Source organism: Rhipicephalus microplus, chromosome 9, assembly GCF_043290135.1.
Source record: "Rhipicephalus microplus isolate Deutch F79 chromosome 9, USDA_Rmic, whole genome shotgun sequence".
NCBI classification, from domain to species: Eukaryota; Metazoa; Arthropoda; class Arachnida; order Ixodida; family Ixodidae; genus Rhipicephalus; species Rhipicephalus microplus.
Window position 1 is genome coordinate 19,435,359 of NC_134708.1, and position 13,977 is coordinate 19,449,335.

General features: G+C 46.4%; 1 protein-coding gene across 7 annotated transcripts in view; it reads right to left on the minus strand.

Moving 5' to 3' along the window:
- Positions 1–13,977, minus strand: part of Fak (protein tyrosine kinase 2 Fak) — a 91,182-nt gene that overhangs the window by 33,830 nt on the left and 43,375 nt on the right. For 6 of the 7 annotated variants that reach the window (XM_075873246.1, XM_075873249.1, XM_075873248.1 and 3 more), the window contains exons 1-5: positions 11,899–12,518; positions 4,202–4,433; positions 2,966–3,141; positions 2,659–2,746; positions 878–954 (exon numbers count right to left, since the gene is read on the minus strand). In XM_075873246.1, the coding sequence (XP_075729361.1) occupies positions 878–954; positions 2,659–2,746; positions 2,966–3,141; positions 4,202–4,433; positions 11,899–12,050 (725 nt within the window). In that variant the 5' untranslated portion in view covers positions 12,051–12,518. Of the gene's footprint in view, positions 1–877; positions 955–2,658; positions 2,747–2,965; positions 3,142–4,201; positions 4,434–11,898; positions 12,519–13,977 lie in introns of those variants that run through there. The other variant, XM_075873247.1, reaches the window with a different exon arrangement.

Consider the following 13,977-nt stretch of genomic DNA (forward strand, 5'->3'; position numbering starts at 1 on the left):
ACCCGAGACTTCGAAAGGTTTGCCACAGGCGTAGCAAATTATTGGGCGTCAGGCGTGGAGGACGAAATTCCAAGAGAATCGCGCAGTGAGTACGCCATTTTTTGAAACATTTACAGAGCTTCTCCACCGAAGCTGGTACTGTTAGTACTATACCGGCTGCAGACTAAGAAAAAGTGTAAGCTTTGGCTGCAGCATTGGAGTGCACCTGCCCTTTGGATGTGGAAGACACCCGTGCTGGCAGGCTTACACTTGAACTGTAAGCACTTCTTCTCAGCTAATACAAAAACAGTGCGTATTAAGAGATAACAGCTTGTCGTTACATCTTAAGACATTACGTTTGGCTGGACAGCAATATCAGAATCTCTGACAAAATGTGCCAAGACGTTCCAAGTTTCTGATCTAGCACCAGCAACACGGACATGTGCTTGTATGATAAAATCAACTATCTAAAACACCTTAGAAGTGCTTGACATCATAAATTAAAGCAGGTGATAGAGCTTTTTCGCTAATTCCCTGGGAGAAGGACAGTGAAGGCTGTAGGCAGAGGTGACTTTTCTTTTTTTCTTAGGTTGTAAACGAGCATTGTAAAGTTGACGACTTGAATGTGATGTTGAATTCATCACTATAAATACAAAGAAAACAACATAAAAAAATAGTTGCTGGTCCTGCATGGTCATGAGAAATCTGGGATACATTTCATATTGCATGACTACAACGATCCCCCAGCTAACCTGTTGCAGATGACTAAAATGCATGTCCTGCAGTGGAAGCAAGCTAACAACCAGCATGCCAATGGGCAACCAAAAGTGATTAAGTGACAGGTAATTTTTGCAAAGGAAATTCTTGAGGACACAGGTACAGAATGATATATACTTGCCTAATTTCTAAGCAACCTAGATAAATCGCCAGGTCCTGATCCACATTCGTGCACTTTCGTAGATAGTCGTTCTTGACCTGGATGCATGACAGCACACGTTCAGAATTAGGCTTATTGCTAATGACTACAGAGCTGAATGCCCCATTCAGCTTAGAAAGTAAGAAAAAATGTGAGCATGGCCCAAAGTAAAGGATTTGATCAAAGAGGCCTGTTTTTGCCAGACACAGATAATTAAGCAACAAAGAGAATGACACTCGTAGTTTTTTATTGAAATGTAGAAATTATAAAAAATATGAAGTAGAAAAATGTAGGCACTAATCGTAACAATTATAGCTTTTTATCCACTTTGATTGTCTCATACTTTTTCTCTTTATCTCGCTTTTCCCTTTTTTTATCGAATAATTATTATGCACACTTTAATTCCAAACCTGTGATGACATTCCCTGTGCTTTCCTTAGCTTTATTGTCGTTTGGCTGAATATGAACACAACAAGCAGCTTTTTAAATCTCTATTAGCGCTTCTCATACACAAGACGTTACAGCTAAAAGCAATCACTGGATATACTACGAACGTGGACTGTTTCTTGGCAATATTGGCAAAGAACCAACGTATACTAGCATGGAAAATTAGCTGTAGTGAAGGCGCATTATATCGCGAGATGTGACCACGTGTAGTGAGGGCTTAGTCATTGCACGTGCGGACACGTTCCACCATCTGTGTTTCTGCGTGCTATGCATTTATGAGCACATGTATGTGTTCAGCATTGTGAATGCATGCTCAAGGGGGCAGACTGGTCTTAGGGACCAAAAAGTGACAAAAAAAAATTCATTTTTTAAAATTGACATATTTGGTTTCTACAAATATTTTTGTATCTCTCTGAAAATTTTTACACACCAGGAAGTGGTAATTTCTTTGTAATGTTCTAACTTTTTTGTAATGTTCATTCTAACTGTCCAGGTTCTTGGTGCTGTTAACATGCAGAACCTGGAAAAAAAAATGGGGAAACCGACTTTGAGGCTTCTTTTATAATATGCCGGTACCTGTGTTAGAAGCTCTGCTACGAATTTATGAACACCTTTAAGAGTATTGCAGGACATGCGCACCGTGATTGCTGCTTTTTGAAAAAGCTGTGCGTTTTCAGTTTTTTCCATTTTTCTCAAAAATGTAAATTTACGACTGTTCGGTTTTGAGGCTTCAATGTCTCTGCAGCTAGGCCTGGTACAACAAGAATTCTTTTTGCACTGGAAACCTGTATGTGTGTAGAATGCAAGTATGGGAGCAAAGTTTAGAGCACAAGCCTTTTTAATTATTTACTCATCAAAATTGTAATACAATTCCAACTGCTTTTCAAAATGGATAGTTCATTTTGCTGTAAAATAACCATGAAAGGCCTAAAAACAAAAAACTCTTGCATACTTTCAATATATAGTAATTAGTCCATGTTGGCATATCTTAAATATCACTTTTAGTTAAGCACTCTTTTTCAATGGTGGCCTTAAACAACAGGGGGTGAACTTAAGTTATCTCAGGAACAAGATGAGTAACAGGAAAACTAATTAAATATTTGAAATCAGCAGAAAAAAACTGCACAATTCTGTGCAGTTTGATTAAGATCACTGAAGAAATAAAAAAATGTCTAAGACCAGTCCAGTCTGCCCCCCTTAAATTAAGATAGTATCACATAGTATGACGAAGCCATAATCTTCTCAAGTGCCACTTCGTTATAAAGAGGCAATGAGCGTGCAATGTTTTCTTACGGTAAATACACCAGGCGACTCACCTGTCTATAGAAGTATGTGAAGAGTATGGGGTCCTTATCATGGAATTCTTGCAAGTTACTGAGCAGGTAGCGCACCCTTAGCTCAAACCTGCAAAAGATAGAGACGACATTTCATTGCTTCATATCTGCACTTCCAGACTTCCTCACAAGATTCCAGCCTTGGTGGTGGAGCGACAAGGTGTAAATTGACGCCCCCTCTCTTCGAGCAAGCGTGCATACTTCCAGCACACATTTGCACGCCGACGCGACGATTGCACCAGATCTGCCCTTCGATAACGTTAAACTTCACGCGCGTACACTTCCCTACCTCCAGTCGCTGGTGTTGTGCTGCGGGAGGTACTTCTCGACCACTTGGAACATGGTGGTGTCCTGGTGGAGCCACCGGACTTCCCCGGACGCTGGGTGGTACAGGCGTAATGCCAACAGGCACTCCAGCGGAAGCGGCCGCTCCGACAGCTGTGACGACAGCAGCCGCAGGATGCCCTGTGACATCCAGGCGCACACAGTATTTAGATTACGGGCAACAAGGCTACAACATTCAGAAAAAAATATGTCACACCACCATATTTATCATGTTACTTGTTCTGTTAATTAGACTGTCTCATAACTGCACAATCCCCTCCCTGAATTTTCGCTGCGGGTGCCAGAGTTTGCTGTACACTCGCCAAAAAATACCTTGGGAAGGGGGAGGAGATGCGGAGCTGGTCAAGCCACTTCTTAACTTTTTCTCCCAGCCGTCCTCATCTTCGTGATGAAGAATATAACTGTTATTAGATTACCACATGAAGCCAAAGAAAGCATGAAGGTGGGGGCATTATTTTAGTTTTAAATCGAAATGAAGCAGGTAAATATGGATTAAAGGAAAATGAAAGATGAACTTGCTGCCAGTGAAATCAGAACCCACAGCCTCAACATTGCATAGGCTATATCCCACTGGTGCCTGTTTGCTGGTTCATACTGTTTCAATTACTTTCATTTTGTGATTACAATAGTTCAATTACAGCTCACAACAAATCCTTCACACAATATTCATTTCAGCCCTGCTGTCTACAAATAACTGCCATCGATCCATAATGCACACATTTAATAAACTTTGTATTCACTGCTGTCCTGCAACTAACACTATGTCGAGCTGATACACTGTGACCTGAAATATAGAAAAGGCAGAAATTCTGGGGAAGATGGAAGCTTGAAGATTAAAAAAAAGTTCTTAAACATGGGGTGTCACTGGAGCCAGTGTTTCAGCAAGCAACCTTGTTTTTTCCAGCCAAATTAAAACCTTGGGCCTCAGTCTAAAAAAAGGACAAGACCACTTGTCGAAACATTCACTTCTGTGAATCCCCGTGTTCAAAAATTTTTTCTCTCTCTTAAAGTATAAGGAATAGAGAATTATAGGAAGGATATGAATCCAAGATGGATTATTACTGTTCTTATTTTTCCTTATTATCATCACCATCACCTCTATCATAAGTCCGATACAAGAAAGTCACACTAATACAGATTTCTCGGTAAGCTGAAAAGCGGGAGGGCATCCATCACGCACCTTGACATCGGTCGCATCGCCACACTTAACTCCCTTGAACGTGTCATTGGACAGGTGAACCTTCAAAGGGGACATGGGCGTATCGGAAGCGGCTCGTGCGACGAGCGGCGACGTTGGGCGACTCCCGCCGCCCGTCCTCGTCGGAGAGAGCACGGGCTTGCGCGGAGGGCAGGGCGAGGCAGCAACACCGTCGCGGAGCCCGGGTAACTCGTTCGTCGTCTCATCCTGCAGTCTGCAGGAGCAAGAAGTTGCACATGGGCTCACGTAAGCATGCAACGCCACTACTGCCAATGATTGGCGCAAGTCAGTCACCATGAAGAACAAGGGACTGCAGCTGACAATTCAATCAATCAACTAATCAGTTTTATTGATTGGTTGATTCATTCATTCATTATAAGGCCGACTGATGAATCACTAAAATGGACAATTCAATAAATAAATCAATTTCAGTCATTGATAGGTTGATGTCACTGAATTATGCCGATCAATAACAATGCAGAGAAGAACAAAAGACAGCACCAGAGAATGCAATAAATGAATCAATTAATCCATCCATCAAGTTTATCAGTAATCTGATTGACTGATGTCAAATAATACTGCAAGTCAGTAACAAAAACAAAGAAAACCAGCGAAAAATGTTATCAATCAATCAATTTTGTTGGTTGATAGATAGATAAATTGATTGATTGGTCAGTAAATCCACTGAAGTGTCTGCAGCTGTTCAGTAGTTTGACAAAATCATCCACTACAATTCAGTGAAACCTCAATACATGCAACCAATAATTGGTCGTAGCGAACTACCAACATAGCAAAATTTGTGACAGCAGTGACTTTGTTGGAGTGTTTGTTTATTAACACTGTTAATGTCAGCGTGATGTTAGACTGAATCAGACTACAAAGAGTGACATACTCGGGCACAGGGTTCTTCGTTGTGTGTGTGTGGGGGGGGGGGGGGGGGAGCTCCACTGCAGAGCCCATCTCCCCCCTCGCCCCATTGGTAGAGTAGGCAATAAATAACTGGCTCTGCAATCTTTGCGAGCTCCACTGCAGAGCCCATCTCCCCCCTCGCCCCATTGGTCAAGTAGGCAATAAATAACTGGCTCTGCAATCTTTGCGAAGATGAGAATGAAGTGTTGATGTGCATTTCACAAAGGCAATTCATGGCCGATTCCCCCATGGTGGTTAAGCCACTCCTCTTGAGTCCAACCAACAACCTGACACTGGTCCCCGCTTTCCAAGGATAACGGTAAGTGGTAAACAGTCCTTTGAATGCAACATGAAGGGTACCTGATAGCCATGATTGTCTAAAAAGAACCGTAACTCTGTTAATGTAAATGGTTCATCAATTCCAAAAGAAGAGAGCGCATACAGAAATAAAGTTCTCGACAAAGATGACACCCCTGCCCTCTGCCCCGCCTACGACAATGAGGCTAACGTATCGAAATTAGTATTGATGAGTTGACCTTCACTAAAATTTGCCAAGACTGGGATTTCTTGAACAAGCCAGTAACACAAAGGCTCACAATGAGCAGTACCTGTCCGAAAAAATTGTCATACTAAACTTGTACGTGGGAGGAAACCCTCTTTTTTTTTTTCCTCCACTGAACACAGTGGTTCTCGAATGGAGGGCATCTGACCTCCGGTAGCACACGAAACCCATCATCGACGACAACAAAAAAGGAAAAAAATGCTTTTTTTGCAGGCACGCTACATTCCAAAACCCCAGCCCCTTCAAAAATTTTTTTTTGGCTTCACCGCACATCACCTTTTCATTGCAGCGAAGGAGACTTATGGTTCCCTTTCTCCATGAGATGGTTTTCTTTGCAGTTTTCTATGACATGTATACACGAGAATGATTTTCAAGGTTTGCATATTTGAAGAACAAACGTAGGTAGAAACAGGTTCAATGTAGCTACAAAGCGCTGCCAAGATCGAATTGGCATGGCACCACTCTTTGCCAGGTAGACATAAAAGTCACCCGTTTTATGGTTGCACATTGTATCAACCTATGAATACCCCCCCCCCCCTTTTTTTTTGTTCCGTGACTGCAAGGAGTCCCTCATCAGTGCCACAAGTCAACGTTTTTCCACTAGTCAACAAGAGGTCTGCGAAACATGCATGGCTGAGAACCACTGCCTAACATTTTATTCTACCTTTACTAAGATGACGACCACGACTGCCATCTTAGGATAGGTTCATTCTTGGGCCATAATTTGCTATCCACCCAGGCCCGCTGCCAAAGAGGTGCCCTATCGCCCCCTCCCTCTCCCCCCCCCTTAGTAATTCGGACGAAGGGGGTGTTCCACCAAGGACAAAAAAATAAAAAAGTACTGTTTTTCAATGTCTTAATCAAGTTCCACTCCCACCCACCCTTGACACGAAAAATTTCCTGGCTTTGACTCCAGCAATTCTTTTAGGGGCGAAACTTCTCAGAATGTGGGTCATTCCCTCCTCCGTTTGTATGTAGCATGTATGTAGCCACCTCTAGTTCATGAATTGCTCACTAGATGGCATTGTGTGCATAGATATTTGAAAATAATATCATTAGATGGCATTAGTGCTTTTGGTATAGTTAACGATTAAAGAGGATAGATAGCACTGTTATAATAAAAAGTCACAGCATATTTACGGAGTGAATGATGATGAGTGGGGTGAAGCGTCCATCCGTCCAATGCGTGTTCTAGTGTGACAGGAGCGCACAGACAGACAGACAGACAGAGACAGACAGACAGACAGACAGACAGACAGATAGATAGATAGATAGATAGATAGATAGATAGATAGATAGATAGATAGATAGATAGATAGATAGATAGATAGATAGATAGATAGATAGATACTTCGCCCACTCATGATCATTCACTCCGTAGATATGCTGTGAATTTTTTAAAAACCCCTTGGACTTATTCAGTATCATGGATCAGCACTTTTTCTCGATCTTCACGTCTTTACATTACAATTCAATCTAATATTTTCCCCTATACATTCCTTGGCATTATTGTCTGTTAGGTCTCATTAATATTGTGTAAACTACAGAAAAACGAGCCCTTAAGTATGACTTCTTTATGACTTCTTTCCTTATTATATATATATGTGTGTGTGTGTGTGTGTGTGTGTGTGTGTGTGTGTGTGTGTGTGTGTGTGTGTGTGTGTGTGTGTGTGTGTGTGTGCGCGCGCGTGCGCGCAACATGTGATTTTCTTTAAAAAATAGGTACACAATAAATTGGCTCGCATTACAACTTCGCATAATACAGACGCATACCCTCAAGTCAATCATTAAAAGCTAATTAACAAATTTTTCGTTAATAGGTCTCAACTGTGTCATTTTAACTGCGGCCACGTATTTCCGCCTCGACGTGGAGTTACGCGCGCGAGAACGGCAGGAACCTTATTGTCGTAGGCATTTTCATGAAGACTCCGTATTGTCATTGAAAAAAAAAGAAACATGCATAAAGAAGAAAAATGCAACATTTTCGGGGCGGGAAGAATTCAACCCCCCCCCCCTCCTTTATTTAAATGTTGAGTTTCTATGGTGTCACACGCGGCGAGAGCCTTCTCTTTCAGTCTCTCTCTCTCTCTCTTTTTACGGGAATTGCACCAGTGACCTGATGCTTACAGCATGCAGGAAGTCGCACTGCTGCAGTGAATCGAGAAACGAAGCTAAAATAGGAGAGCGCCTTCCCCGAACGGCGTTCACAGATATATATATATATATATACGACTTCCGGCGATGGACGGTCGCGATAGCAAACTACTGACAACAGCGGCCTTGCCAACAGCAGCAAACGTGAACACGTGCGCTCGCGTTCGGCTTGTCCGTGGTGGAACGTTCCAACCAGCGACGTCTAGCGCACACGTCGCAAATCGCGTTAAAGCACACCCCATTTCACCAGCAGCGGAGTCGCTTCCCACGCCAGGAAGTGACCTAAGACCCCCAAACGAAAAGCGTTGGCGGGGATCGGAGCGCGACTCAAGGTCTGGTCAAGTCCCACGCCGTCCTGGCGGGCCATTATTATTATGCCCAAAAGGAGTGCACGACGGAAGAGAGCCCAGCGAAGCTGTAGACGTATCTTCCAGTGGCTCTAAGCAAACAGCCCGTTATCCGCGACTCGCTCGCTAAGATTCCGTGCCGACCGGTTGCGCCCTCGCGATCTCCTCCGACGACAGCGCAGCTCTGGCCGACCGGCTCGCGCTGCGCCATCTCTTGACGCCGACAAGAGTTATAGCGCGAGAACAAAACGACGACACAGAGACAAGGACACGAATGTCGTCGTTTTGTTCTCGCGCTATAACCATCGTCATGCCATACCAACTAGCCCAAGCTGCCGACAAGAGCTCTCGCCGAGTGGTGCCCCGTCCTCGGACTCCTGCGACCGTGTCCACAACCGTGTCCATCTTTCCTGTCTTCTCCTCATTTCCGTATGTGGTCTCTCTGTCCCTGCGCATCTGTCTATCTCTACACCTTTAATTCCTCCCTATCCTTTTAATCCCACCTTTACCCCCAACCCCTCGTGAGCTATACTGTTGAGGTGTCCTCCCCCTGAGAGACAGTTACGGGGCTCACTTTTATCTTCTTTTTTCACTCATTTACGAATCACTTTTCCCGTTCGCCGCCGCGTGACGGGCGAGGTTCACGTAAGATAAATCTGTCCACGGCTCACTACAACATCGTAGCTATTTAGAACAAAATGTCGACGGGATGAACACGTGCACGTGCTAAAACACACACAAAAAAAAAAACATTTATTCGACGCTTCGACCGTGGACCACTATTTTTCGAGAGAGTAGTCACGTCCGCTCTGAGATGAGGGCGGGGAAAGAGTATACCCTAACAAGTTTTGTTGGTATTGTAACCGTAATATTTCCTCGCTCGCCCCCCCCCCCCCCCCTCCAATACACACGTCGCGGGCGAACGTGCACAAATTCGGCGACTGTAACTGCCAACTGCCCACTCGAAAAATTGGAAAATACCGGTTCCCGGTCGAAACATCGTATACTCTGTTTTAGATGCGGAGCATCTAATACTCGAGGCTTGTAGTGCGGCGCCGTCCGCAAGCTTCCTCCTCCTTCTTCCACCATCTGTGCATCCCTTCCTCCTCTACACACCGCGCGCGCTTCACTCCTCCACCATCTGTGCACCCTTCCTCCTCTACACACCGCGTGCGCTTCTCCTCTTCACGAACATTCGCTAGCTGTATAATGTAGCGCGCATGCGCCGTCACGCTTCGAGAATATCGGCAGCTGACGCGCGCGCATGCGCCGTCGCGCTTCGAGAACATCGGCAGCTGACGCGCGCGCATGCGCCGTTGCGCTTCTCCCCCTTCTCGAACATTCGACAGCTGACAGTACATGCGCCGTCGCGCTGTACATATACTCAAGGTCGGTGCTCGCTCGCTCAGTTGCCGCTCGTCGGTTGGTTTGTACGGCGCGTCGACGTCAGAGGTCGCAATAATCGACGTCCCTTCGATCAGCGCCGGCCAAAGTGTTGGCGGAACCGCAACCAAGTCGTCGTCCGAAGACAAGGCAGCGCGGAGAAGAGCTCGCGACGCCGAACGTAAACGTCGGCGTCGAGCGGAAGATGCTCAACTTAGAGAACGTGAAGCCGCTGAGAGACGTCAGCGTCGAGCAGCAGCACCGGATTCGGCCGCTTTGAAACGTAAGCGTCGACAAGAGGACCCGGACTTTCGAAAACGGGAAGCCGAGTGCAAGCGTCGGCGACGAGAGGCCGATCCCGATGCTGCCCGCGAGCGCAAGCGCGCCGAGGTAGCGGCGTGGCGCGCCAAGCAGTATGCCACGCCCAACGCTCGCTTCAAGCGCGACTTCCTCGACCGAAGCTTCGGCCACACCTGCAAGGTGTGCGATCGTCTTTGGTTCGATAACAACTTAAGTCGCAATTCAACACCCCATTTCACAACCACGTTAACCAATTTAGCCATCGACCCAAGTAAGTCGCACTTTAACACCCCGTTAACCAATTATATGCTCCGCATCCTCCTCAGTGTTCCCCCGAGGGAAGCTGCGGGCAATTTTTTTTTTAAATTGGTTCAAATTTCGGGTTCAATACTGACTCATGTTATACCGATCATCCTCGCACCCTAAAGAACAGTACGATGAATCGGCACGTACAAAAACAAAAAAAGGAGGATGTGAAAGGATCAAGGCGCATGGAGATAAGCAGGGGTATATTTGCGCTCTATAATGAAAGTATACGCCCGCACCACGTTTCGTTTCGGACAAACGCGCGCAACCGATAAACGTGTTATCTCTATCGGCGATATAGCAGGCGACAAAGAGTCACTAATAAGCCCTTATATACGCGAGAATCGGCCACGGGCCAAGGGGAACGCCCAGTAATCAGCGAGATCGGAATCTACACAAACTGCACATGTCTGCGCGCGTCCTTAAAAGGCGCGCATATATAGAGAGAGCATCGTTCATTAATATAGGCATACCAGACCAGCTTTTTAATGACGGGCGTAGGTGTATATCCCAGGCGCACGGCGGAATGGGGACGTCATTACGGCTTGCGCCGTGGCACGCGCGTTCTAGGAAATGACATAATCGGACTATATGATTAAGTATTGCGGGGACGTGAGACCCCGTATAAGCGCGGTGCATTTGCGGGCTACAGCAGGTCTTGAACCGAATGACCAATCATCGGGACGCGTTCCAGTCACGTGGGCGCCCGGCACGGCGCCTTTGTGCATCGACGAGCGTGGGCCTGCAGCCAATCAGTGGGGCTCAGCGAAAGGGCAATGACCCCATTTCACGTTCGTTTTTATTATTATTATTATTATTATTATTATTACTATTATTATTATTATTATTATTATTATTATTATTATTATTATTATTATTATTATTATTATTATTATTATTATTATTATTATTATTATTATTGATATATGGGGTTTAACGTCCCAAAACCACCATATGATTATGAGAGACGCCGTAGTGCAGGGCTCCAGAAATTTCGACCACCTGGGGTTCTTTAACGTGCACCCAAATCGGGGTACACGGGCCTACAACATTTACGCCTCCATCGGAAATGCAGCTGCCGTAGCCGGGATTCGATCCCGCGACCTGCGGGTCAGCAGCCGAGTACCTTGGCCACTAGACCACCACGGTGGGGCTTATTATTATTATTATTATTATTATTATTATTATTATTATTATTATTATTATTATCCATACCCTCAAGACTAACACTGTAAAGGGGAGATTTTTTAAAAACAAAACAATAAAGACCAGCCGAAGTCCTTAAAAATACATCAAATGGACAATGCAATACCACGACCACTCGAGAAAAACACACGGTAGTGTGTTTTTTCATCGAGCGGCCATGGAAATACAATCGTAAGGATAATTTTAGTTCGGCAGCTTGCTTTAAGGTCATATATAACGCTTGCACAAATTGTCTTTACTACATCTTATATATTGGTCATTTCTGAAGGGGATTTGACGTTGGGGTTCTGAGAAGCACATCGATACCGACCCGCATAATGATTGACATCTGGAAGCCGATGCGGGAGTAATAGTTTTTTACTGTATACGGCTATGGTTTAGCGATAAGACAGTCGTGTGCGGTCCGGGCCAGTGGCGGACGTTCCGCGGGTATATAGCGCGTTCGAGACCCCCCCGCTCTAAATAAAGTGGTTTCATCCGGTACGGTGTATAGAATTAATGCGACGTAGTACCTGACGAAACACGACGGCGGACGCCAGTAGAGGAGCGAATCGGTCTTCTCGTCGCTGCGCTGGGCCAATCCGCGCTGATGGGCCCCCATGAAGCAGTTAGCAGAGTCGTTACTCCAGCAGCAGCAACAGGCCAGCCGGCACCAGCCGAGCATGTCATGGCATGCCGAAGAAGAGTAAAAAAAGCCACGCACAACGCGAACCACGCCGTTACACTGATCAGTTCAGTTACACGCACGACATCCAACCATACAGGGCATCCTTCAAAGCAGTCCAAACTCACACATGTGTGACGTGCCGACGAGTAGCGAGGAATCTCACAGTATACCTTTTAGCACAGCCTCGGCGTTTGAAGGGCAGGTCTCCTTTCAAGAATCCTCGCGCGAACAGTTCTGTGTCAAACGGTTGCGTGGGGTCTGCAGTTGACTCGCGAAATACGGATGCCGTTGAATCCGGTTCAATATCACACCACGCGTCAGGTGATACGGAAGCCATAGAGAGAGTTCGGTATCACGAAGCCGTCATCAAGGCGCACTCCATATATAGAGACCGGTATCTGGACGCCGCAATCCCTTTATCAGCTCTGTCTGGTTATTAAAAGGGACCATGGCACATCCGTGTTTTACGACACACAGGTCAGAGTTCCGCGTGACACTGCGCGTTTAGTATATACCACAGGCACGAAGCCAGACCTGCCACAAACGTCCCTACAACAGCATACCGTTCCAGTCGTCACGATTTCTTCCGTTCTTCGAGGATTTCGCTAAAACGGCAAGGCCCACGGTTTCTCGACCACGTATGGCAACTAACGTGCGCTACCCTCACCGTGCGTATACACGCATGCGGGGTTACCATGGAAACCGCGTTCAGTGCAGTCCGGCGTCGAGTAGGCCACCGAAATCGAGATTAAGACGAGCGCATTCGCTACAGAAGACGAAGAAGCACGCTCTCTTTTTCGTAGACATTCGATTTCCCGGAAGACTATACGATCCGCCCGACTATTAGTCGGTGCCTTTGAGTGGGTAGGTGCCAATCATCCCAGCGTCATCGTCACCCATACCATGCTGCCGTGATGTCTTTTACGCGTTGACTCCAACCGACGTCCAATGCCACGTCGTCACGTTGTGACAAGATGGCAATCTTTCAAGAACACACACCACGAGCGATGTATCACGCATACTGACCCACCGGCACCTGGCAAACCTGCGCTGTTTTTAAAAGGGCGTCGCAAGACACACATATCCTGGAAGCGATGTGTACCAACAATGAACCACACCTGGCGATCCCGCGCGGAAATCCTGGAACGTCGACTCCAATCCCACCGGCGTCCTTCCGTGAAGAGAACGTGTCACTTCCAATATAGGCTTCCTCGTTTTACAGGAACGTCTAGCTTATATACCACCACTCACGTTGCCGCACCTATAGCTTGAAGACCGTCACGACGCAGACAACAGATGTCGCGTGGTGGGACGTAGCGATGATGTTGTAGCACCTGGAATGTCGCGTCGAAGTCTCCAAGCCTTGACACTGCGACACCATGCAAGGGGTGGTCTTTCCGTACAAAATAACGTCCCACTTCAATGGGCTCGCGACTGTTTTGCGGAACGTCCAAGCTTATAACATCGGCGACGTTGCCGCACTTCGCTTGAAGACCTCCACGACACCCAGAAGACAAGTCGGTTCGTGGGACGTGCCGATGACGCTGCGTGTCGCCTTCCAGCTCGAGGTCTCCGAGTCTCGACACAGCGATTTCACACAGTCGACGGGAAACAACGAGTTCTTTTCGAGCACGAGCGGAGTCCTGTGCGCCACGGTTATTCGCCGCTCTTTTGAAGTCGTGCGCTCCGAGACGTCGTCTTGAGAGAGACCGCTGGCCATACCTGTCCCACACGGCAGCAGTGAAAAACCTTTACAGCGCCGGTACACACACACACAGTCACGTCGCCAGTGGTCCGCAGTTCTGCGAGGACTACTGAGCAAACATGGAAGGCGGTATATAATCGCTTATCTCACGCTCACTTCAAGCGTAACGGTTCTCAATCCAAACAGCGCCGTGGCCGTAGCGAAAGTAAAAACACTGTC